The sequence below is a fragment of the Salmo salar genome, chromosome ssa20 (genome assembly GCF_905237065.1).
Source record: "Salmo salar chromosome ssa20, Ssal_v3.1, whole genome shotgun sequence".
NCBI lineage: Eukaryota > Metazoa > Chordata > Actinopteri > Salmoniformes > Salmonidae > Salmo > Salmo salar.
The window spans coordinates 7,090,081-7,116,175 of NC_059461.1; the positions used below are offsets into that span (position 1 = coordinate 7,090,081).

A 26,095-nucleotide genomic window follows, 5' to 3' on the forward strand; every position below is an offset into this window, starting at 1 on the left:
ATATACAGTGCATTCGGAAAGTATTCAGACGCCTTCCCCTTTTCCACATTACAGCCTTATTCTAAAATGGATTAAATATTTGTTTTCCAATCTACACACAATACCCCATAATGACAAAGCAAAAACAGGTTAAGATATATATATATATTTTTTTTTTTACAGAAATACCTTTACATAAGTATTCACACCCTTTGCTATGAGACTAGAAATTGAGCTCAGGTGCATCCTGTTTCCATTGATCATCCTTGAGATGTTTCTACAACTTGGGTGTCCACCTGTGGTAAATTCAATTGATTGGACATGATTTGAAAAGGTACACACAACCAGTCTATATTAGGGCTGTGGTGGTCACAACATTTTGTCAGCAGGTGATTGTCAAGCAAATAACTGCTGGTCTCACAGTAATTGACCTTTAACACAAACACACCATCTCCTGGCTTCCACACAGCCTACAAGCCACTGATGCAGACCTTAGGAACATCTACAGTTTAGTCAATCAATGTAATATAGCATACACCTTAACAATAAATCCATGTCTAAAGAAACATGATATGAAGAAAATGTAGTCTATTTCAGAAGAAAAGAATCCCAAACTCTGAGTTGTCCTTATGTTAGGTCCTGATCTGGCTATGCCATATGGCTGTGGGCTACACTAGTTCATTTAGCAGACAAGGTTTGCTTAGAATTCCGTGGCATTATTTTATATTATGAAGAATACAATTGAACAAAGCTGAATAAAATAGAAAGGATATTTTCTCCAAACAATGAGGGAGTGCGCATATGCGGCTATTCTGTGTTGAGCGGTTAACAAAGAAATAGGTACCCCTTTATGCTTCATTTAAAGTTAGGTAACTAGTTCTACAAACGTTAGGGTATATGTTTTGATTTTTAATACATTGTAAGGCTGCTTGAAAGGCATGACCTCTGCTTTGTTTTTGGCGCAGGCTGTACACACTTCAGTCTCTCATTCACAATTTGACAAGCATTTGATAATGCCTCAAATTTCCCGGCAGCATCCCGTGTGTGGCCGAAACGCCCCCTAAAAAATATACATGCCTTTTGCAGGCTAGTGGCCATTGTGCCCTTGGGCTATATATAATAATTATAATTTCCTTCTCCCCGAGTGCTCCAAATCTGGGGAAGGGTACCAAAACATTTCTGCAGCATTGAAGGTCCCCAAGAACAAAGTGGCCTACATCATTCTTAAATGCAAGAAGTCTGTAACCACCAAGACTCTTACTAAAGCTGGCCACACAGCCAAACTGAGCAATCGGGGTAGAAGGGCCCTGATCAGGGAGGTGACCAAGAACCAGATGGTCGCTTCAGAGTTCCTCTGTGGAGATTGGAGAACTTTCCAGAAGGACAACCATCTCTGCAGCACTCCACAAATCAGGGCTTTATGGTAGAGTGGCCAGACGGAACCCACTCCTCAGTAAAGGCACATGACAGCCCACTTGGCGTTTGCAAAAAGGCAACTAAAGGACTCTCAGACCATGAGAAACAAGATCCTCTGGTCTGATGAAACCAAGATTGAACTTCTTGGCCTGAATGACAAACGTCACGTGTGGAGGAAACCTGGCAACATCCCTATGGTGAAGCATTGGGGTGGCAGCATCAAGCTGTGGGGATGTCTTTCAGCGGCGGGGACTGGGAGACTAGTCAGGATCGAGGGAAAGATGGACAGAGCAAAGTACAGAGAGATTGTTGATGAAAACCTGCTCCAGAGCACTCAGGACCTCAGACTGGGGCGAAGGGACAAGTCTCTGAATGTCCTTGAGCCCGGACTTGAACCCGATCAAACATCTATGGAGAGACCTGAAAATAGCTGTGCAACGACGCTCCCCATCCAACTTGACAGAGCTTGAGTAGATCTGCAGAGAAGAATGGGAGAAACCCCCTAAATACAGGTGTGCCAAGACAAGGCTGTAATCACTGCCAAAAGTGCTTCAACAAACTAGAGTCTGAATACTTAATGTTGGGGCTAGGGGGCAGTATTGAGAATTGAAAAAAAAATATGTGCCCATTTTTAACTGCCTCCTACACCAACTCAGAAGCTAGGATATGCATATTATTAACATATTTGGATAGAAAACACTCTGAATTTTCTAAAACTGTTTGAATGGTGTCTGTAAGTATAACATAACTCATATGGCAGTCAAAACCCTGAGACAAATTCTGACAGGAAGTGGATACCTGATGTGTTGAATTACTTTTAAGCCTATGCCATTGAAACACACAGGGACTTAATCATTGAGCACTTCCTACGCCATCCACTAGATGTCACCAGTCTTTACAAAGTGGTTTGAGTCTTCTACTGTGAAAACTGACCGAACAAGAGACTTGGAACGTTGGTCATAAGCGGATGGCCAATACTACTCTGGCGCACGAGTGCATGTTTGGGTACTCTCGTTCCAATACGTTTTAAAAGAGAATACAATCGTCCGCCTTGAATATTATTGAAGTTCTGATTGAAAAAGGCCCTAATGATTTATGCTACACAACGTTTGACATGTTTGAACGAACATAAATATTTTTTTTTCCCCCTCTGATGAAGACAAGTCCGGCGGGCGTCGTTCATGTTTTTGAATAGCCTACAGGACGCGCTAACAACACAGAGCTTTTTGGACATAAATTATTAGCTTTTTCGAACAAAACTACATTTGTTATGGACCTGGGATCCCTGGAAGTGCCTTCTGATGGAGATAATCAAAGGGATTATTTACATTGTATTTTTGATCTCTCCAACATGGCGCCTAGTCTGTATCGCAAAGCCTATTTTTCTGGGCGCAGTACTCAGATTATTGCAAAGTGTGATTTCCCAGTAAAGTTATTTTTAAATCTGGCAATGCGGTCGCGTTCACAAGATGTTAATCTATAATTCTTTGAATGACAATATAATATTTTACCAATGTTTTCGAATAGTAATTATTTAATTTGTTGTGCTGATTGACTGGCGGTATTGGAGGGAAAATATTTCCTCAACGCCATAGTAAAACGCTGTTCTTGGATATAAATATGAACTTGATAGAACAAAAAATGCATGTATTGTCTAACATAATGTCCTAGGAGTGTCATCTGATAAAGATTGTCAAAGGTTAGTGCATAATTTTAGCTGGTTTTCTGCTTTTGGTGACGCCTGTCTTTGCATTGACAAAACATTACACACAGCTATTTTCAATGTACAGTCCTAACATAATCTAACTTTATGCTTTCGCCGTAAAGCCTTTTTGAAATCGGACAACGTGGTTAGATTAAGGAGATGTTTATCTTTCAAAGGGTGTAAGATAGTTGTATGTTTGAGAAATTTGAATTATGACATTTAATTGTTTTCAAATTTGGTGCCCTTGATATTTCACCTGCTTTTGATAGGGTGTACCAGGGGTGGGACGCTTGCGTCCCACTAGCCCATAGAGGTTAACTGAAATATTAACTTCTCTAGGGCCAGTGGGACGATTTCGTCCCACCTACGTAACAGCCAGTGGAATCCCGTGGCGCGTTATTCAAATACCTTAGAAATGCTATTACTTCAATTTCTCAAACATATGACTATTTTACACCATTTTAAAGACAAGACTCTCGTTAATCTAACCACACTGTCCGATTTCAAAAAGGCTTTACAACGAAAGCAAAACATTAGATTATGTCAGCAGAGTACCCAGCCAGAAATAATCAGACACCCATTTTTCAAGCTAACATATAATGTCACATAAACCCAAATCACAGCTAAATGCAGCACTAACCTTTGATGATCTTCATCAGATGACAATCTTAGGACATTGTTATACAATACATGCATGTTTTGTTCAATCAAGTTCATATTTATATCAAAAACCAGCTTTTTACATTAGCATGTGACGTTCAGAACTAGCATACCCCCCGCAAACTTCCGGTGAATTTACTAAATTATTCACAAAAAACATAACAATTATTTTAAGAATTATAGATACAGAACTCCTCTATGCACTCGCTATGTCCGATTTTAAAATAGCTTTTTTTGGTGAAAGCACATTTTGCAATATTCTAAGTAGATAGCCCAGCATCACAGGGCTAGCTATTTAGACACCCAACAAGTTTAGCCCTCACCAAAGTCAGATTTACTATAAGAAAAATGTTATTACCTTTGCTGTTCTTCGTCAGAATGCACTCCCAGGACTTCTACTTCAATAACAAATGTTGGTTTGGTTCAAAATAATCCATAGTTATATCCAAATAGCGGCGTTTTGTTCGTGCGTTCAAGACACTATCCGAAAGGGTAAATAAGGGTTACGCGCCCGACGCGTTTCGTGACAAAAAAAAATCTAAATATTCCATTACCGTACTTCGAAGCATGTCAACCGCTGTTTAAAATCAATTTTCATGCCATTTTTCTCGTAAAAAAGCGATAATATTCCGACCGGGAATCTGTGTTTTAGTTCAAAGAGAGAGAAAGTAAAAACATGAGGTCGCCCCGTGCACGCGCCTCAGTCTGATGGTCCTCTGATAGACCACTTACCAAAGGCGCTAAAGTTTTTCAGCCAGCGGCTGGAATTACATCATTCAGCTTTTTCCCGGGTTCTGAGAGCCTATGGGAGCCGTAGGAAGTGTCACGTTACAGCAAAGATCCTACATTTTCAATAAACAGAGCCAAGAAGCCCAAGGAATGGTCAGAGAGGGTACTTCCTGTACAGAATCTTCTCAGGTTTTTGCCTGCCATATGAGTTCTGTTATACTCACAGACACCATTCAAACAGTTTTAGAAACGTTAGGGTGTTTTCTATCCAAAGCCAATAATTATATGCATATTCTAGTTTCTGGGCAGTAGTAATAACCAGATTAAATCGGGTACGTTTTTTATCCGGCCGTGTAAATACTGCCCCCTAGCCCTAACAGGTTAAATGTACTTTAAAAAAAAAAAAAAAGTAATACATTTGCTAAATTTTCTAAAACACCTGTATTTGCCCCATCATTGTGTGGTATTGTGTGTAGATTGAGGATATAAAAAAATGATGTTTTAGAAAAAGGCTATAACGTAGCAAAAAGTGAAAAGGAGTTTGAATACTTCCCGAATGCATTGCACTGTAATATATTAGAATTGTAACAACTCAGTGGAAACACGCTGAGGTAAGGACTTACTAGTTGTATCGGGGGTGACAAGGTTAACAGGACTTACTTGTTGGTAATGGGGGGTGACAAGGTTCAGTGTATGTCATATTTTACAATGTTCAATCTAATGTTTGATTAAAATGTACAGGAAAGTGTATAGCGACATACTATTTCCATTGTATTACCTAATGACATCATCCATTTGGGGAATTGCTGTAATACTGCATCACAGGACCATCTCAATTTAACCAGCATGGCTACCACAGCATTCTGCAGTGATACACCATCCCATCTGGTTTGTGCTTAGTGGGACTATCATGTTTTTCAACAGGACAATGACCCAACACACCTCCAGGCTATGTAAAGGCTATTTTTCCATGAAGGAAAGTGATGGAGTGCTGCATCAGATGACCTGGCCTCCACAATCCCCCGACCTCAACCAAACTTGATGGGTTTGGGATGAGTCGGACCACAGAGTGAAGGAAAAACAGCCAACAAGTGCTCTGCATATGTTGAACTCCTTCAAGACTGTTGGAAAAGCATTCCAGGTGAAGCTGGTTGAGAGAATGCCAAGAGTGTGCAAAGCTGTCACCAAGGCAAAGGGTGGCTACTTTGAAGAACCTCAAATATATTTGGATTTATTTAACACTTTTTTGGTTACTACATGATTCCATATGTGTCATTTCATAGTTTATGTCTTCACTATTATTCTGCAATGTAGAAAATAGTACAAATAAAGAAAAACCCTTGAATGAGTAGGTGTTCTAAAACCTTTGACCGGTAGTGTATCTTTCCACACTATGAAGTTAGAATAATTCTGTGAAATGGTGAAAATTATGATAATGCCCTTTTAGTGTAATTGCGGTTTGGCCTGCATGGTGAAATCACCAGGTGGTAAATTAGTTGATAGACCAATAAGAAAAAGCGCCAAACCTCTGCCAATAACGGTTATTTTTCAGGTTTTCCACTCCCCACAAAATTCTTGAGAAATTGCTCTTTACTATGAACCCATTTATTTTTTGACCATTTTAATATATACAAAAATATTATTTTTCTTAAATCACTGTAAGGTACTTATGTTACCCAGAAATGGTTTAATATTGGAGATAAAAACAGCTGCATTGGGCATTTAATTAAAAACATCGCAATGAAATACATGGAAGTTTCAAATGATAATTGAAACATGTTAACCAATTTCCGAAATAGCCAAGTCATTTGTGGTTTCAATGCTCCTTTTAAGTACCATTGATACATTTTAGGGTATGCTGTTAGTGATGTCATTTTGTTATTAAGTGGTCAGTCTATGGAGAACTACGGATAGTGTAAATAAATTTGGGAAGTTACAGTACTTGTTGGAAATTTAGCAGTACCTGTGTCTACCTGTCCTGTCTGGGAGACTGAAAGATAAATGTCTGTAAAGAGAGAAGAATGGAAAGAACTAGAAAGGGTCAGGGGAAAAGAGGAATGAGGAATGTTGTTAAAGCAGATCAAAGAAATTACAGTTTATATAAATAGAAAGTGATAAGACCTATCGTAGACCGCATTCATAGACTGCACTGAGAGAGGCCTCAACACCTCCAAAGGCATAGCAACACTTCTGATGTTTCATATTGATGAGCATGTGAAAGTGAACTAAATACAGCCGATCATTCTTCACCAATTTGTATTGACTTTAAAAAAAAGTTTTACACACTACTAGGAATTTATTTTGTTTACGTCATTATTTATGGCTCTGAATTAGCGTTGAAGTTTGAATGATCATGACTATACTAACACTGCGGTCTAGGGTAGGTCCAAGAAGGAAAAGACGGAGCACATCTGATGTTTGTTGAGCAGTCAAAGACTTGGCGTACAATACAATAATGATTCCATTTAAAATCAACCACACAATACGGACAAAAGTTGTTACCAAAGCATGGTTTCCATTGTTAGATACAGCCCCATTGCTACAGTGAGGTAATATCTGTAAATGTTAGCCAATGGTGCAGCACCAATTTGATATAAAGATAAGTTAACAGCAACTTACACATCCGTAGGACTTTTGAGTCACACCATGTAACCTTACATTGTGCAGTAAGCAAACAAAACCTAAAATAACTCCTCAAAAGAACTGATAAACATTTGGGGCATTCAAATATTTGGCTTCATATCCATTTATTTAACTGGAATATTTTGTGTGTGTCAATTAAAAAATACACAGGGTCTTGTATTTAGATGGATCAGAATACACCTAGTCAGTCATAATGGCATTGTTCTGCCATTGTTAAATGGCAATGATTCCATAAAATTCTCTGGCTGTAACAATCGGGTTTTCATGAATGATGACATTTAGAAATTGTATTCAAAGAGATCTGAGAACAAAAATGTCTAGGCCTTAATATCTAGACTTGAACATCGAATGTTGTTAATTCAACATCGCTCTCTGACCACAACTAACCATTCAACAGCCATAGAAACACTACCAACATCTCCCCATTTAAGCAAATACGTCAACACGAGATGTCCAGTCTGTAGAGTGGGATGAGCAATGCATCTCATGAGTGTGTGATTGTTGAGGATCAAGATTCCGCAGATGCATTGGACAGTGTGTAAATTTAGATTCCAGAGAAGAGACAATCGGTATCTGTAATGATGATTATAACTTAGGGGTAGGAAGGAAGATAAATGTAATTCTGTGTGGTTCAGCAGTGCAGTAGCGGAGGGCCAGAGAGCACAAACACTCAGAGTCAGGAGCATCACAAGGGCACTGGAGGGGCATGCAGGTTCCAGCATACACACATGCCTACACATACCTGGAGTATGAGAAATCAGAACGAATTACTACTACTCTTACCTCCGATTTCTCCATTTTGTTTTGGGCGTCCACCTGTGTGATGATCTCATTCATGTTGGTCTCCAGCACCATTCCTCCCATCACCATCTCTGCCAGTATATTGTGTACCTACAGGTTCAGTCCAAAATGTTCTATTTATAGGCTCTTCTCAGACTGAGAAAACATCCTACTGCTTTCACCCAAAAGAGATGTTTTAGGGGAGATTATTTTCTGTGCCTTTCATATACTTGGAACCTGCTGTAGAAAAAAGGTTCACACAAACTCGGTCCTCTGTACACATTAATATCAATGGCATCTGTGTGTGAAATGTTGCAACCTGTGCAGAAAGTACTGTAATATCATGCTTCGCTGCCACAGACTTGGCTAGACATTCACAATAGATTTTCTTGTGACAAAAGCCAGCAGGGCCGAAGCATTGTCACAGGGATATCATTAAGATGACGCTGATAGACACAACCACCCTGTTTCTACAAGGATTTTGCTGCATACATGCATTTCGCTGCACCCGCTATAACATCTGCTAAACTGTGTACACGACCAACTTTGATTTGACGGGAGATGAATTCAGACAGCCTTATTAGTAAACAAATGACACTATAACACAGTGAGTTTCTATGGGAAGTCAGACATTCATTGTGAGCATTTAATGCCGCTGTTTGGGGCAAGGTTGACTTACATCCTTGGTATAGTAAATATAAAAATGAAGGATGAAATAATAGGATATAGTTGATAAAATAATTCCTCTACCTTGTCCACGTGGAAAATTAAGTCAAGTTCGCAAACATTCTCAAAGCATTTGTCCAGAGTTTCCACAAACACCTGTGGAGAGACGATCACACTCACTGAACAGTGTAATAATTTACCATCCACCGAAAACTATCTAAAATTGTGGTACCAAATGGTCGTAGTTGAACAATATATATATTTTTTAAATACAATTCCCCTAAGACTTTGGAAACATTACCTGGATAAGGTCAAGGATGCCAAGCTCACTCTCCGAGGAATCGACGCAGAATACGAAGTAGAGCGTAGCATAGTGTCTGTAGATGAGCTTGTTCTCTGACCCACCGATCAACCTAACGACACAAAAACAAAATGAAGGGACAATCAATACTCTGAACAGGGGTGTACTCATTAGTGCAAACCATAACAAAACCTTGAATGAAAAAGTGTTTCTAATTGGGCAAATTCAGGTAGGTCCTGTCCAGCCCGTATGCATGAGTTTGGAGTCTAGTAAATAAACCCCAGTTGGTGTGCGTTTGCCTGGGATCTGTGAAGACTGGCATGCATGTGGAAGTGAGCCAAGGTTGGTTAACAGAGATCAATGCAACAAGACATCTGTCCTGTGTGCTTACGCTACAAACTGACACATCAGCAGCACTGTCTCCTAGTACTTCACCTCTACATCGGAACAACAGTCCACACGACAAGGGGCACACACTCACGCGGCACCAATCAATGCATGGGATAGCCCAGTGTCATGTTAATTACTCAACACTCATTCCATGATGTGAAACACAGCCAAGCATGCTGGTATGATGAACAAGTAAAAGGGTCACGTGTCTAGCGCAAGTACAGAAGCCTTGAACAATCTTTGTAAGGCCTGGTAAAAACATGACCTGGATCTGCTTGAGCAACATCATACTTGCTGATGAGCCTAAACAGTAGCAACAATCATATACCAGGGATCTATTTACTAAGAACCAAAAAAAAAAAAAGCAAACAGGCCAAAACAGAGGGAGACTAAACTGAACTTGTCCAATAAGAAAGGCTCATTCTCGATGCAAAACATTTTGCTACGGTGTGCACCAATGATCACACCCCAATTGTATTATTCTGTTGTGTGAGAGGAGGTTCCATAATGCAATAGCCTGCTTCATGAATAATTAAATATTTAACTATTCATGATGATCCAATTTCTCTCCCCCCCAAGCTGGCCACCATCTGATACCACTCTCCCTCTGTCCCTTAGCTCTCCCATGCAGTGCAATGCGTCATGGGGATGTTGCATCATGAAAAGCTGATTGAACTCGTGGAGCGTTTTGTTGAGCAGCCCACATCATAAGATCAAATCGTTGGTTTGTATCAGTTGTACATGACATTGAAAAGGTGATGCATTTCATTGTTACATGAGCAGGAAATGTTAAGACAAAGCCTTCTATATCAATAGGGTCCAATATGTGGGGGTTATTGTTTTCAGTACTTGTGGACAGTTTATGACGTCTTAAAAGAAATCTTACATTCCACCTTCTAGGAAATTGCACACGTTCTCATCCCTTTTGGATACCAGATGAAATGTTTCTCTGATGATTTGTTGTTCTGTGTCTTCACTCTGTGGAACATAAAGGACAAACAGTCAGTGTGGATGAGAAAACAAAAATGTAAAGCTTTTGGTATAGGTCTGCAGAACATTTGTTTAAAACTATCCATTCTTTTGTTCTGATAATTTACTGATGGCTGAGACTACCATATTTCACACGAATAACCTGGAAAAGTAGCAGTACATCCAAATGGTCACATAACCATGCATTTTTTGTGAAATTGAAAGCAGTAACTTCCCTCAATGTACAACCCTCAATGAGCTTTACTGACTAAGCCCAAGAAAAAAAATGTATTAAAAAAAGTTAAGATACACTACATAACCAACACTACATAACCAACACTACATAACCAACAGTATGAGGACACCTGCTCATGAAACATCTCATTCCAAAAATCATGGGCAATAATATGGAGTTGGTCCCCCCCTTTGCTATTATAAACAGCCTCCACTCTTCTGGGAAGGCATTTCACTAGATGTTGGAACATTGCTGCAGGGACTTGCTTCCATTCAGCCACAAGAGCATTAGTGAGGTTGGGCACTAATGCTGGGCGATTAGGCTTTGCTCGCAGTCAGCATTCCAATTCATCTCAAAGGTGTTCGAAGAGGTGGAGGTCAGGGCTCAGAAGCCAGTCAAGTTCTTCCACACGATCTCGACAAACCATTTCTGTATGGACCTCGCTTTGTCTATGGGGGCATTGTCATGTTGAAACAGGAAAAAGGGCCTTCCCCAAACTGTTGCCACAAAGTTGGAAGCACAGAATTGTCTAGAATGTCATTGTATGCTACAGCGTTAAGACTTCCCTTCACTGGAACTAATGAGCCTAGCCCGAACAATGAAAAACAGCCCCAGACCATTATTCCTCCTCCACCAAACTTTACAGTTGGCACTATGCATTCGGGCACGTAGCGTTCTCCTGGCATCCGCCGAACCCAACTTCATCCGTTAGACATCCAGATAGTGAAGCATGATTCATCACTCCAGAGAACGCGTTTCCACTGGTCCAGAGTCCAAAGGCGGAGAGCTTTACACCACTCCAGCCGATGCTTGGCATTGAGCACGGTGATTTAGGCTTGTGTGCGGCTGCTCGGCCATGGAAACCCATTTCATGAAGCTCCCGACGAACAGTTATTGTGCTGACGTTGCTTCCAGATGCAGTATGGAACTCGGTAGTGAGTGCTGCACCCGAGGACAGATGATTTTTACGCACTTCACGCTTCAGCACTCGGCGGTCCCGTTCTGTGATCTTGTGTAACCTACCACTTCATGGCTGAGCCATTGTTGCTCTTAGACGTTTCCACTTCACAATAACAGCACTTACAGTTGACCGGGGCAGCTCTGAACTCTTTAGTAAGGCCATGCTACTTCCAATGTTTGTCTAAGGAGATTGCATGGCTGTGTGCTCGACTTTATACACCTTTCAGCAATGGGTGTTGCTGAAATAGCCGAATCCACTAATCTGAAGGGGTGTCCACATACACGTATATATTTTACTTTGACCTAGCTAGCTTGCTACTCAAAACACCCAGCTCAAGCAAAGAGAGACGCTATGGCTATCCAACCCTGGAATTCTTCCAAGTCAAGGTAATCTTTTGGTTTAATTAAATGTATTGCCACTGGGGCCCGCTGGTGTAACTGCTAAAGTGCTTGATTGTGGAGAGTTTACTAATGCGTTACTTCTATTAGCTATATCTACTACGACGTTAGATATGGTGACAACGATGTAGTTTGTGTGTAGCGGTTATGATATGAAGGTTTGGCAAAAAAAAATCTCCTGGTTACAGACAGCTGATGTGTTGTGCACTGAAGTCCACAAGCAAAGGGAAAAAGTGAGATGAGGAGAGCGCGTAGATGCGGGACAGAATTACAATGAGTATAGTGATCATGCTGTTAGTATGTGGCTGCTATGAAAGCGAACTGTGTTTGCGGGTGATAAGGGGTGTATTCATTCCACCGATTCTGTTGAAAACGTTTATTAAACTGAAGCAAACAGAACGAAAAACAGGAATATACATACCCAAATTTGTCTAATAGAAACTTTCGTTTGCAACTTTTGGAGTAATGATTACGCCCTAGATCAGCTAGATGCAGGCAAGAGTGTGCAGGGAGATATTAAATGTGTCACCATCTGTCACCTTGATTACAATATTATTTTTTTTAAATGTTAAACTCTCCACCTATGTTGTAAACGTTCATTCGTAGGCTAGGTTGTAGCAACCTCATGTTGAGTATAGGGAAATTTGAGTATCATATAGTAGCCTAAATCTATTAACATTACATTGAGCTGGGTGAATAGAACATGAATGACAGTCATCTAATATGCTGTAATAGAAATAAGTTCATGCTCAAATAAAAGTATCATCCTCCCTCATCTTAAATGGCACCGAAGGGCAAGTAGGTGGCGGGCGGGTTGAATAACGAGAAAACAACGCACTAAAAATCCAGAAATGAGCCTCTCAAGTAGCACAGCAGTCAAAGGCTTTGGCCGGGGGCATTCCTTGGCTCATTGCGCTCTAGCAACTTGTGGCAGGCTGGGCACCTGCAAGCTGACTTCGGTCGTTGGGTTAAGCAAGCAGTGTGTTAAGAAGCAGTGCGGCTTGGGGGGGGGGGGTAAAAATTACACAAAAAAAATATATTCCATCGATGTAGAATTCATGTGCAATTCAAATCTAAAGTGCATACGGAAAGTATTCAGACCTCTAGCCTTTCTCCACATTTTGTTACAGCCTTATCTTCCCCACACACACACACACACACACACACACACAAAGCAAAACCTTTAATTTTGGCAAATGTATTACAAATATAAAAAACAGAAAATAAACTTTGTATGAACATAAGATTCAGACATAAACTGAACAAGTTTCACAGACATGTGACTAACAGAAATTGAATGTGTCCCTGAACAAAAAGTGTGTGGGGGGGGGGGGGTGAAAATCAAAAGCAACAGTCAGTATCTGGTGCATTAAGTACTGCAGTGCATCTCCTCCTCATGGACTGCACCAGATTTGCCAGTTCTTGCTGTGAGATGTTACCCCACTCTTCCACCAAGGCACCTGCAAGTTCCCGGACATTTCTGTGGGGGGGGGAAATGGCCGTAGCCCTCACCCTTCGATCCAACAGGTCCCAGACGTGCTCAACGGGATTGAGATGCGCGCTCTTCGGTGGCCATGGCAGAAAACTGAAATTCCTGTCTTGCAGGAAATCACGCAAAGAACGAGCAGTATGGCTGGTGGCATTGTCATGCTGGATGTCTTCACTGTAACGCACAGCGTTGAGATTGCCTGCAATGACAACAAGCTCAGTCCAATGGTGCCGTGACACACCGCCCCAGACCATGATGGACCCTCCACCTCCAAATCGATCCCGCTCCAGAGTACAGGCCTCGGTGTAACGCGTATTCCTTCGACGATAAACGCGAATCCGACCATCACCCCTGGTGAGACAAATCCGTGACTCGTCAGTGAAGAGCACTTTTTGCCAGTCCTGTGTGGTCCAGCAATGGTGGGTGTGCCCATAGGCGACGTTGTTGCTGGTGATGTCTGGTGAGGACCTGCCTTACAACAGGCCTACAAGCCCGCAGTACAGCCTCTCTCAACCTATTGCGGACACTCTGAGCACTGATGGAGGGATTGTGCGTTCCTGGTGTAACTCAGGCAGTTGTTGTTGCCATCCTGTACCTGTCCCGCAGGTGTAATGTTCGGATGTACCGATCCTGTGCAGGTGTTGTTACACATGGTCCGTCACTGCAAGGACGATCAGCGTCTCACTGTACGGACATCGCAATTTATTGCCCTGGTCACATCTGCAGTCCTCATGCCACCTTGCAGCATGCCTAAGGCACGTTCATGCAGATGAGCAAAGACCCTGGGCATCTTTCTTTTGGTGTTTTTTCAGAGTCAGCAGAAAGGCCTCTTTAGTGTTTTAAGTTTTCATAACTGTGACCTTAATTGCCTACCGTCTGCAAGCTGTTAGTGTCTTAACCGTTCCACAGGTGCATGTTAATTGTTTATGGTTCATTGAACAAGCATGGGAAACAGTGTAAACCCTTTACAATGAAGATCTGTGAAGCTATTTGGATTTTTGCAAATTATCTTTGAAAGACAGGGTCCTGAAAAAGGGACGTTTCTTTTTTTGCTGAGTTTAAATAATTTACATAAGTAATCAGATCCTTTACTCAGTACTTTGTTGAAACACCTTTGGCAGCGATTACCACCTCAAGCCTTCTTGGGTATGACGCTACAAGTTTGGCACACTTGTATTTGGGGAGTTTCTCCTATTCTTCTCTGCAGATCTTCTCAAGCTCTGTCAGGTTGGGTGGGGAGCATTGCTGCACAGCTATTTTCAGGTCTCTCCAGAGATGTTCGATCGGGTATTTGTCCCGAAACCACTCCTGCATTGTCTAACATGGAACCCAAACCGCGTGCGCCATCGTGCGGTCTCGTGCATACATTTATTTTGTCCCCCTACACCAAACGTGATCACGACACGCAGGTTAAAATATTTAAAAAAACTCTGAACCAATGACATTAATTTAGGGACAAGTCAAAAAGCATTAAACATTTATGGCAATTTAGCTAGTTAGCTTGCACTTGCTAGTTAATTTGTCCTATTTAGCTAGCTTGCTTTTGCTAGCTAATTTGTCTTGGGATATAAACATTGAGTTGTTATTTTACCTGAAATGCACAAGGTCCTCTACTCCGACAATTAATCCACACATAACACGGCCAACCGAATTGTTTCTAGTCATCTCTCCTCCTTCCAGGCTTTTTCATATTTGAACTTATATGGTGAGCGCATCTACACTTTCATAGTTTTACCACGACAACCGGCAAAACAATTCGTCTTTCAATCACCCACGTGGGTATAACCAATGAGGAGATGGCACGTGGGTACCTGCTTCTATAAACCAATGAGGAGATGGGAGAGGCAGGACTAGTCTACCAGTCCCTGCCGCTGAAAAACATCCCCACAGCATGACGCTGCCACCACCATGCTTCACCGTAGGGATCGAGCCAGGTTTCCTTCAGACGTGATGCTTGGCATTCAGGCCAAAGAGTTCAATCTTGGTTTCATCAGACCAGAAAATCTTGTTTCTCATGGTCTGAGAGTCCTTTAGGTGCCTTTTGGCAAACTCCAAGCAGGTTGTCATGTGCGTTTTACTGAGGAGCTGGTTCTGTCTGGCCGCTCTACCATAAAAGGCCTGATTGGTGGAGTGCTGCAGAGATGGTTGTCCTTCTGGAAGGTTCTCCCATCTGCACAGAGGAACTCTGTAGCTCTGTCAGAGTGACCTCTGTCAGGGACCTTCAATGCTGCAGTATTTTTTTGCCTCGACACTGTCGTGTCTCGGAGCTCTACAGTCAATTCCTTCAACCTCATGGCTTGGTTTTTTCCTCTGACAGGCACTGTCAACTGTGGGACCTTATATAAACAGGTGTGCCTTGTTTAATCAAGTTGTAAAAACATCTCAAGGAGGATCAATGGGGTGTGAATTAGAGGTCGACCTATTAATCGGAATGGTCGATAGATTAGGGCCGATTTCAAGTTTTCATAACAAAAAAAAATAAAAAAATCCACCGATTTCTTTTTCTTTTTACACCTTTATTTAACTAGGCAAGTCAGATTAAGAACACATTCTTATTTACAATGACGGCCTAGAAACGGGGGTTAACTGCCTTGTTCAGGTGGGATTCGTTTTTGCAACCTTCAGTTATCAGTCCAACGCTCTAACCACCTGCCTTACATTGCACTCCACAAGGATTAACAGGCTGACTACTTGTTACGCGAGGGCAGCAAGAAGCAAAGGTAAGTTGCTAGCTAGCATTAGACTTATAAAAAACTATCAATCTTAACATAATCACTAGTTAACTACACATGGTTGATGATATTGATGATATTACTAGTTTATCTAACGTGTCCTGCGTTGCATATAATCGATGCGGTGCCTGTTAATTTTCATTGAATCACAGCCTACTTCGACAAACGGGTGTTGATTTAACAAACGCATTTGCGAAAAAAGTACTGTCGTTGCACCAATGTACCTAACCATAAACATCAATGCCTAACAGGAATATTTAGACTTAGTCACCCGTTAGATAAAATACGGAACGGTTCCGTATGTCACAAAGAAAAAAACTTTTGTTTTCGAGATGATAGTTTCCCGGATTCAACCATATTAATGACCTAAGGCTCGTATTTGTGTGTTTATTATATTATAATTAAGTCTATGATTTGATAGAGCAGTCTGAGTGAGCGGTGGTAGGCAGCAGCAGGCTCGTAAGCATTCATTCAAACAGCCCTTCGCTGTGCTTCAAGCATTGCGCTGTTTATGACTTCAACCTGGGTGGGTATAATTTGTGGAATGTTCCAACAGGAATCTATTCCAAAAACTTCGTAAACAAGGTTTCCAAAAAACAACACATACAAAGTTGTATAGCGGCAGAATAAGATACCAGGTAGGGAGTGGTCCATTTCATTGCGTTTTTCACTCATCACGTTTATTCCAAAAAATGTCTCTCCTCACATGTCTGTTTGCCTATGGACAAACATTAAGAATAAGCTACGTGGTGAGTTGATGCCTATTCGGCAGCTAGTTAGCTAGGTTTGTATGCGTTGCTACTTTGTATGCGTTGTTGGTTGGCAACCTTTTACTTTACGTTTTTTGGAACAGATTCCTGTTGGAATGTTCCACAAATTATACCCACCCCTTCAAGCCTGTCAACTCCCAAGATTAGGCTGGTGTAACCGATGTGAAATGGCTAGCTAGTTAGCCGGGTGCACGCTAATAGCGTTTCAAACGTCACTCGCTCTGAGACTTGGAGTAGTTGTTTCCCTTCCTCTGCATGGGTAACGCTGCTTCGAGGGTGGCTGTTGTCGATGTGTTCCTGGTTTGAGCGAGGAGAGGGACGGAAGCTATACTGTTACACTGGCAATACTAAAGTGCCTATAAGAACATCCAATAGTCAAAAGGTATATGAAATACAAATCGTATAGTCCTATAATAACTACAACCTAAAACTTCTTACCTGGGAATATTGAAAACTCATGTTAAAAAGGAACCACCAGCTTTCATATGTTCCCATGTTCTGAGCAAGGCACTTAAACATTAGCTTTCTTACATGGCACAACATATTGCACTTTTACTTTCTTCTCCAACACTTTGTTTTGCATTGTTTAAACCAAATTGAACATGTTTCATTATTTATTTGAGGCTAAATAGATTTTATTGATGCATTATATTAAGTTAAAATAAGTGTTCATTTAGTATTGTTGTAATTGTCACTATTACAAAAAATAAAATTAAAATTAGCCGATTAATCGGTAGCGGCTTTTTTTGGCCCTCCAATAATCGGTATCGGCGTCGAAAAATCATAATCGGTCGACCTCTAGTCTGAATACTCTCTGAATGCACTGTATAGGCTACATTGAGTTTTTTTCCATTATCTTTATCTGCCGTTACTGCATAGCCTAAACTTTAGCGCGCCAAATACACACTGATTTTTTTACCTTTATTTAACTAGGCAAGTCCGTTAAGAACAAATTTTTATTTTCAATGACGGCCTAGGAACAGTGGATTAACTGCCTTGTTCAGGGGCAGAACGACAGATTTGTACCTTGTCAGCTCGGGGATTCGATCTTGCAACCTTTCGGTTACTAGTCCAACGCTCTAACCACTAGGCTACGCCGCCGCCCCTCCAAATGCTTTTGGGAGAAGTTAACGTTGATCCACTGAAGCAAAAAGGACAATGTTGGACAAAAGATGCTAAATGGAAATGTTGACTATAAATAGAAGTGAGGGCCAGAACACTAGTCTAATGTTTGGGAAAGATTTGTGGTAAAAGAGAATGATTGCAGTGCCACTATGTTGTGTGTGATGATTGTGAGGCACTATACAAATTCAACAGTCTCTAGATAGGGACTTCAAAATGGCACGTCAAGGGAACTGTCCTGTTCAGATGGGTTAAATCTAATAGTAGCCTAATTGAAATATGGATACTGACTGTAGGTCTATAACCTCTCACATAGCCTAAGTTAAATGTTAACTCCTGCAGAATTCAGCATTTTTTGCAGTAAAATTATGCACAAAATGTACATTGAGTCGGTAACAGGAGTGGAGAATCGGGATTTATTTTCTTTCAGCATCTTGAAAGAATGAATGCGCGGTTAGGGACCGTCAGCAGAGTTGGCAGTGCTATCTTTATCAGCATCATAAAAGCTAATAGTATTTCAACTACATAAAATATGCACCCAAGCTGAATTGAAATCTTATTAAAATTGTTTTAACAGCTTTTATTTTCCTTAAAACCAGTCAAACTGATGTAATTTGGACATTTTGCACAGAAAGTTGTTCCTGTTTTTTTTTTTTTTTATTATTGCATTTTCTCCTCCTATCCCTAAACATCTATGCTGAGCGAGAGAAGCAGAGATTAACTTCTTTGGGATAGGGAGCGGTATTTTGACGTCTGGATGAAAAGCTTGCCCAAAGTAAACTGCCTGCTACTCAGGCCCAGAAGCTAGGATATGCAAATAATTGCTAGATTTGGATAGAAAACACTAAAGTTTCTAAAACTTAAAATAATGTCTGAGTATAACAGAACTGAAATTGCAGGCAAAACCCTGAGGACAAACCATTAAAAAAAAAAAATTCAGCATACCACTGATTTCAATGCCTGCCACTTTTATAATGGAGCGAAATCGTCCCCGATTGCAGTTCCTAGGGCTTCCACTAGATGTCAGTCTTTAGAAAGAGTTGCAGGATGTTTTTTGGAAAAATGAGTTGTAGTTTTTCTAAGTGGCTCCCATTTTGGCTGTAGTGTTTCCAAGCGCATGGCCGAGAGAGCGCGTTCTTTTTGTTTATCTCCAGTAAAGAAAATAACGATTCTCCGTCTTAAATTTGATTGCATATTAGGGTACCTAAGGATTGATTATAAACGTTGGATTGACTTGTTTGGATAAGTTTATTGGTAACGTTTGGGATTCATTTTGTATGCATTTTGAAGGAGGGAAACCGAGTGGATTATTGACTGAAGCGCGCCAGCTAAACTGAGTTTTTATGGATATAAAGAAGGAATTTATCAAACAAAAAGGACCATTTGTAATGTAGCTGGGACATTTTGGAGTGCCAACAGAAGAAGATCTTCAAAGGTAAGGCATACATTATATCGCTATTTCTGACTTTCGTGTCGCAACTCCCTGATTGAAAATGATTTATTATGCATGTGTGTGCTGGACGCTGTCCTCAGATAATCGCATGGTTTGCTTTCGCCGTAAAGCCTTTTTGAAATCTGACACCTTGGCTGGATTAACAAGTTAAGCTTTATTTTGATGTATTGCACTTGTGATTTCATGAAAGTTTAATATTTATAGTAATTTAATTTGAATTTGGCGTTCTGCCTTTTCACCGGATGTTGGCCAGGTGGGACGCTACCGTCCCACGTATCCATAAGAAGTTAACTGCCTTGTTCAGGGGCAGAACGAAAGATTTGTACCTTGTCAGCTCGGGGATTCGATCCAGCAATCTTACGGTTACTGGCCCAACGCTCTAACCACTAGGCTTACTTCCTCCCCGGAGTTACCTCAGGATCCGATCTTGAATAGGAAGCCCCAAAGCAAGGAGGAGCTGGAACCTCTGGATCCAGGGCAGCAAAGCTGTTTCTGGTCTGTGTCAGGTCCAGGCTCAACATCTCCAAGGATACCCCTGTTGCCAGAGGACGCTGTCTTCAACTTCCATGGCGAGTGATGTATCTCCATGGCTGGTTGGTTGTGTCGAGAACAGCTCCGTTCTCCAGGGAAGGGAAAGACCCTGTCGGGGATGGAACCCTGCTGGGCACCGGCCAGTCGCCTGTGGAGAATCGGCACGGCGGCGACACTTCCACCAGACCAGAGCGGTGTTCGGCTACTGGGGTGCAAGAAAATGTAGGCGGGCGTGGATTCCCCAGTAGCTTGTGTAGGTTTGCTACTTGCTTGCTAAGAGTAGCCACTTCGCCCCTGTAGTCCGCCGCAAGTAAGCAGTTGCTACATTGAAAGTCAGCGCGGTCCACATTGTCCCGGAACAAAGAAAAGTAAACACAGCTCCTGCAGTGCTGGAAAAGTTCAATAGCGACCTCCATTTGAGCCCGCCGAGCCAGCTAGGCTAGCTGGGCTTCCGTGTCTCTCCCCATCTGCGGAATCTGGAGGGATACCGGGACAGACAGCAGCGCTCACAGCAACTAAGTCCAACAGAGCCGCAGGATCCAAAATAAAAAGTATATAAAAACAATAAACCAATGTTTCTCGTTCAGCTTTCGACATTCAAACATATGTCGCGCTCAGAAGTGTTGTCATTCAACTAGAGAACTTGTTTTCATGCAAATATTTTGGCGTGAGAAATACTGCACCAAAACATCTTATTTACATATATACAGTTGAAGTCGGAAGTTTAGCCAAATACATTTAAAAACTCGGTTTTTCACAATTCCTGACATTTAATCCTAGTAAATATTCCCTGTTTTAGGTCATTTAGGCTCACCACTGTACTTTATGAATGTGAAATGTCAGAATAATAGTAGAGAGAATTATTTATTTCAGCTTTTATTTCTTTCATCACACATTCCCAGTGGGTCAGAAGTTTACATACACTCAATTAGTATTTGGAAGCATTGCCTTTAAATTGTTTAACTTGGGTCAAATGTTTCAGGTAGCCTTCCACAAGCTTCCCACAATAAATTGGGTGAATTTTGGCCCATTCCTCCTGACAGAGCTGGTGTAACTGAGTCAGGTTTGTAGGCCTCCTTGCTCACACACACTTTTTCAGTTCTGCCCACAAATTTTCTATGGGGTTGAGGTCAGGGCTTTGTGATGGCCATTCCAATACCTTGACTTTGTTGTCCTTAAGCCACATTCCAGCCCACTTCCTCCACATACAACACCCGCTCTGCCAGTCACATTCTGTTAACGGTCCCCAAAGCGCACACATCCCTGGGTCACTCATCTTTTCAGTTCTTTGCAGCTAGCGACTGGAACGAGCTGCAATAAAGTTTTACAATTTTATCTCCATCTCTTCATTCAAAGAATCAATCATGGACACTCTTACTGACAGTTGTGGCTGCTTTGTGTGATGTATTGTTGTCTCTACCTTCTTGCCCTTTGTGCTGTTGTCTGTGCCCAATAATGTTTGTACCATGTTTTGTGCTGCTGCCATGTTGTTGCTACCATGCTATACTGTTGTCTTAGGTCTCTCTTTATGTAGTGTTTCTCTTGTCGTGATGCGTTTTGTCCTATATTTGTATTTTATAAAACATTTCATTTTTAATCCCAGCCCTCATCCTTTTGGGAGGCCGACTTTCCTAGTTAAATAAAAGTTGAAATAAATCAAAAATAAAATAAATAGATGTTAGAACATTGCTGCAGGGACTTGCTTCCATTCAGCCCCAAGTATTAGTGAGGTCGGGCACTGATGTTGGGAGGTTAGGCCTGGCTCGCAGTCAGGGCCCTGTGCAGGCCAGTCAAGTTCTTCCACACGGATCTCAACAAAAATGTCTGTATGGACCTCGCTTTGTGCAGGAGCATTGTCAAGCTGAAACAGGGTCTTCCCCAAACTGTTGCCACAAAGTTGGAATCACCGAATTCTCAAGAATGTCATTGTTTGCTGTACTGTTAAGATTTCCTTTCACTGGAACTAAGGGGCCTAGGCCGAACCATGAAAAACAACCCCAGACCATTATTCCACCGCCAACAAACTTTACAGTTGGCACTGTGCGTTCGGGCAGGTAGTGTTCTCCTGACATCCGCCAAACCCAGATTTGTCCGTCGGACAGCTAGATAGTGAAGTGTGATTCATCACTCCAGAAAACACGTTTCCACTGCTCCAGAGTCCAATGGCCGCGAGCTTTACACCACTTCAGCCGATGCTTGGAATTGCTTACAGTGAGCTCCCGACAAAGTTATTGTGCTGACGTTGCTTCCAGAGGCCGTTTGGAACTCTTGTGAGTGTTGCAACCGAGGACAGGTGATATTTACAAGGTTCAGCACTCGGCGGTCCCGTTCTGTGAGCTTGTGTGGTGGCCTACCACTTCGTGGCTGAGCCGTTGTTGCGCCTAGACGTTTCCACTTCACAACAACAGCACTTACAGTCGACTGGGGCAGCTCTAGCAGGGCAGAAATTTGATGAACTGACTTGTCGGAAAGGTGGCATCCTAAGACGGTGTCATGTTCAAAGTCACTGCTCTTCAGTACGGGCCATTCTACTGCCAATGTTTGTCTGTGGAGAATGCATGGCTGTGCTCAATTTTGTACACCTGTCAGCCATGGGTGAGGCTGAAATAGCCGAATCCACTAATTTCAAGGGTGGGGGGGATGTGTGTTGGAGGTCGACCGATTATGATTTTTAAACACCGATACTGATTATTGGTGGACCAAAAAACCAAGCCGATACCGATTAATCGGCCAATTTATATATTTAAAAAAAGGGCGGGCTGACTACCTGTTATGCGAGTGCAGCAAGGAGCCAAGGTAAGGTGCTAGCTAGCATTAAACTTATATCTTAACATAATCACTAGTTAGCCACACATGGTTGATGATATTACTAGTTTATCTAGCGTGTCCTGCGTTGCATACAAATTAACAGGCACCGCATCGATTATCATTGAACCACAGCCTACTTCGCCAAACGGGTGATTTAATAACAAGCGCATTCGTGAAAAAAAGCACTGTTGTTGCACCAATGTGTACCTAACATTAACATCAACGCATTACTTAAAATCAATATACAAGTATATCTTTTTAAACCTGCATATTTAGTTAATATTGCCTGCGAACATGTATTTATTTTAACTAGGGAAATTGTGTCACTTCTCTTGCATTCTGTGTAACACAGTCAGGGAATATGCAGCAGTTTGGGCCGCCTGGCTCGTTGCTTACTGTGTGAAAACCATTTCTTCCTAACAAAGACAGTCAAGTTCGCCAAACGGGATGATTTAACAAAAGCGCATTTTCAAAAAAAGCACAATCGTTGCACGAATGTACCTAACCATAAACATCAACGCCCTTCTTACAATCAATACACAGAAGTATATATTTTTAAACCTGCATATTTAGTTAAAATAAATTTATGTTAGCAGGTAATATTAACTAGGCAAATTGTGTCACTTCTCTTGCATTCATTGTACGCAGAGTCAGGGTATATGCAAATTTGGGCTGCCTGGTTCGTTGCGAACTAATTTGCCCAAATTTTACATAATTATGACATAACATTGAAGGTTGTGCAATGTAACAGCAATATTTAGACTTATGGTTGCCACCCGTTAGATAAAATACGGAACGGTTCCGTATTTCACTGAAAAAAATAAACGTTTTGTTTTCGAAATTATAGTTTCCGGATTTTACCATATTAATGACCTAAGGCTCGTATTTCTGTGTGTTATTATAGTATAATTAAGTCTATGATTTGATTGAGCGGTGGTATGCAGCAGCAGGCTCGTAAGCATTCATTCAAACAGCACTTTCGTGCATTTGCCAGCAGCTCTTCGCAATGCTTCAAGCATTGCGCTGTTTATGACTTCAAGCTTATCAACTTCCGAGATTAGGCTGGCAATACTAAAGTACCTATTATAACATCCAACAGTCAAAGGTATATGAAATACAAAATGGTATTGAAAGAAATAGTCCTATAAGAACTACAACTTCTTACCTGGGAATATTGAAGACTCATGTTGAATGGAACCACCAGCTTACTTTCATATGTTCTCATGTTCTGAGCAAGGAACTTAAACGTTAGCTTTTTTACATGGCACATATTGCATTTTTACTTTCTTCTCCAACACTGTGTTTTTGCATTATATAAACCAAATTGAGCAAGTTTCATTTTTTATTTGAGACTAAATAGATGTTATTTATGTATTATATTAAGTTAAAATAAAAATGTTCATTCAGTATTGTAATTATTACAAATACACACACACACACACACACACACACACACACACACACTATATTGTGGCAAACCTCTTCAAAGTTAGGAGCGTTTGTCACAAATTAAGTGGGAAACTGTCACCAAAGTCAGCCCAGAATGAAAGTTATTTCGAACATGACAGTACCTGTGTGTTTGTTTCGCTGTCCTGGTCCACCCAGGCCGCAGGTAAGGTCAAGGATAGCAGGGTTCGGTACACAAATCTGGTTCTCGGTAGGTCCAGGTCTAAACGCCAACAGGTAAGTCCAAAACAGTCCAGCTCTTACACGGTAAATCCAGCCAATGTAGATTGTTTCTTTCTCTATGGTTCATAGATCCTTCCCGCCCTCTCTCTCTCTCTCTCTTCCTGGTTTTTCTTGAACCTTTTATCTGTGGGTCGGCTCCACCTTCTGAGGGTTCCCCTTGCTTCTGGGAATTGTAGTTTTGGCAGTCGGCCATTTTGTGATCTGTAGTTCTGATCGGGGTGGCCATTTTAGTGATCGGGCAGAGCCCGTTTATTAGTTCTGCCCTCACATATCTGCCATTTATCACTTGACCCCCTTCTTTGCCACAATATACACACATACACACATATACACATACATATATACACACACATATACATATACACATACATATATACACACACATATACACAGACATATACATATATAGCTCAAAAAAAGGGAACACTTAAACAACACATCCTAGATCTGAATGAAAGAAATAATCTTATTAAATACTTTTTTCTTTACATAGTTGAATGTGCTGACAACAAAAATCACACAAAAATAATCAATGGATATCCAATTTATCAACCCATGGAGGTCTGGATTTGGAGTCACACTCAAAATTAAAGTGGAAAACCACACTACAGGCTGATCCAACTTTGATGTAATGTCCTTAAAACAAGTCAAAATAAGGCTCAGTAGTGTGTGTGGCCTCCACGTGCCTGTATGACCTCCCTACAACACCTGGGCATGCTCCTGATGAGGTGGCGGATGGTCTCCTGAGGGATCTCCTCCCAGACCTGGACTAAAGCATCCGCCAACTCCTGGACAGTCTGTGGTGCAACGTGGCTTTGGTGGATGGAGCGAGACATGATGTCCCAGATGTGCTCAATTGGATTCAGGTCTGGGGAACGGGCGGGCCAGTCCATAGCATCAATGCCTTCCTCTTGCAGGAACTGCTGACACACTCCAGCCACATGAGGTCTAGCATTGTCTTGCATTAGGAGGAACCCAGGGCCAACCGCACCAGCATATGGCCTCACAAGGGGTCTGAGGATCTCATCTCGGTACCTAATGGCAGTCGGGCTACCTCTGGCGAGCACAGAGGGCTGTGCGGCCCCCCAAAGAAATGCCACCCCATACCATGACTGACCCACCGCCAAAACGGTCATGCTGGAGGATGTTGCAGGCAGCAGAATGTTCTCCACGGCGTCTCCAGACTGTCACGTGCTCAGTGTGAACCTGCTTTCATCTGTGAAGAGCACAGGGCGCCAGTGGCGAGTTCTCTGGAAAATGCCAAACGTCCTGCACGGTGTTGGGCTGTGGACGTTGGGCCCTCATACCACCCTCATGGAGTCTGTTTCTGACCGTTTGAGCAGACACATGCACATTTGTGGCCTGCTGGAGGTCATTTTGCAGGGCTCTGGCAGTGCTCCTCCTGCTCCTCCTTGCACAAAGGCGGAGGTAGCGGTCCTGCTGCTGGGTTGTTGCCCTCCTACGGCCTCCTCCACATCTCCTGATGTACTGGCCTGTCTCCTGGTAGCGCCTCCATGCTCTGGACACTACACTGACAGACACAGCAAACCTTCTTGCCACAGCTCGCATTGATGTGCCATCCTGGATGAGCTGCACTACCTGAGCCACTTGTGTGGGTTGTAGACTCCGTCTCATGCTACCACTATAGTGAAAGCACCGCCAGCATTCA

At 41.8% G+C, this 26,095-nt stretch overlaps 1 protein-coding gene across 7 annotated transcripts in view; it reads right to left on the minus strand.

The window, feature by feature from the left end:
- LOC100196459 (adaptor-related protein complex 3, sigma 1 subunit) overlaps positions 1-26,095 on the minus strand; it is a 56,484-nt gene that overhangs the window by 1,389 nt on the left and 29,000 nt on the right. For 4 of the 7 annotated variants that reach the window (XM_045702923.1, XM_045702922.1, XM_014160057.2 and 1 more), the window contains exons 2-6: positions 10,156-10,247; positions 8,880-8,991; positions 8,663-8,734; positions 7,916-8,023; positions 6,453-6,520 (exon numbers count right to left, since the gene is read on the minus strand). In XM_045702923.1, coding sequence (XP_045558879.1) covers positions 6,453-6,520; positions 7,916-8,023; positions 8,663-8,734; positions 8,880-8,991; positions 10,156-10,157 — 362 coding nt within the window. In that variant the 5' untranslated portion in view covers positions 10,158-10,247. 7 annotated transcript variants of the gene reach the window in all.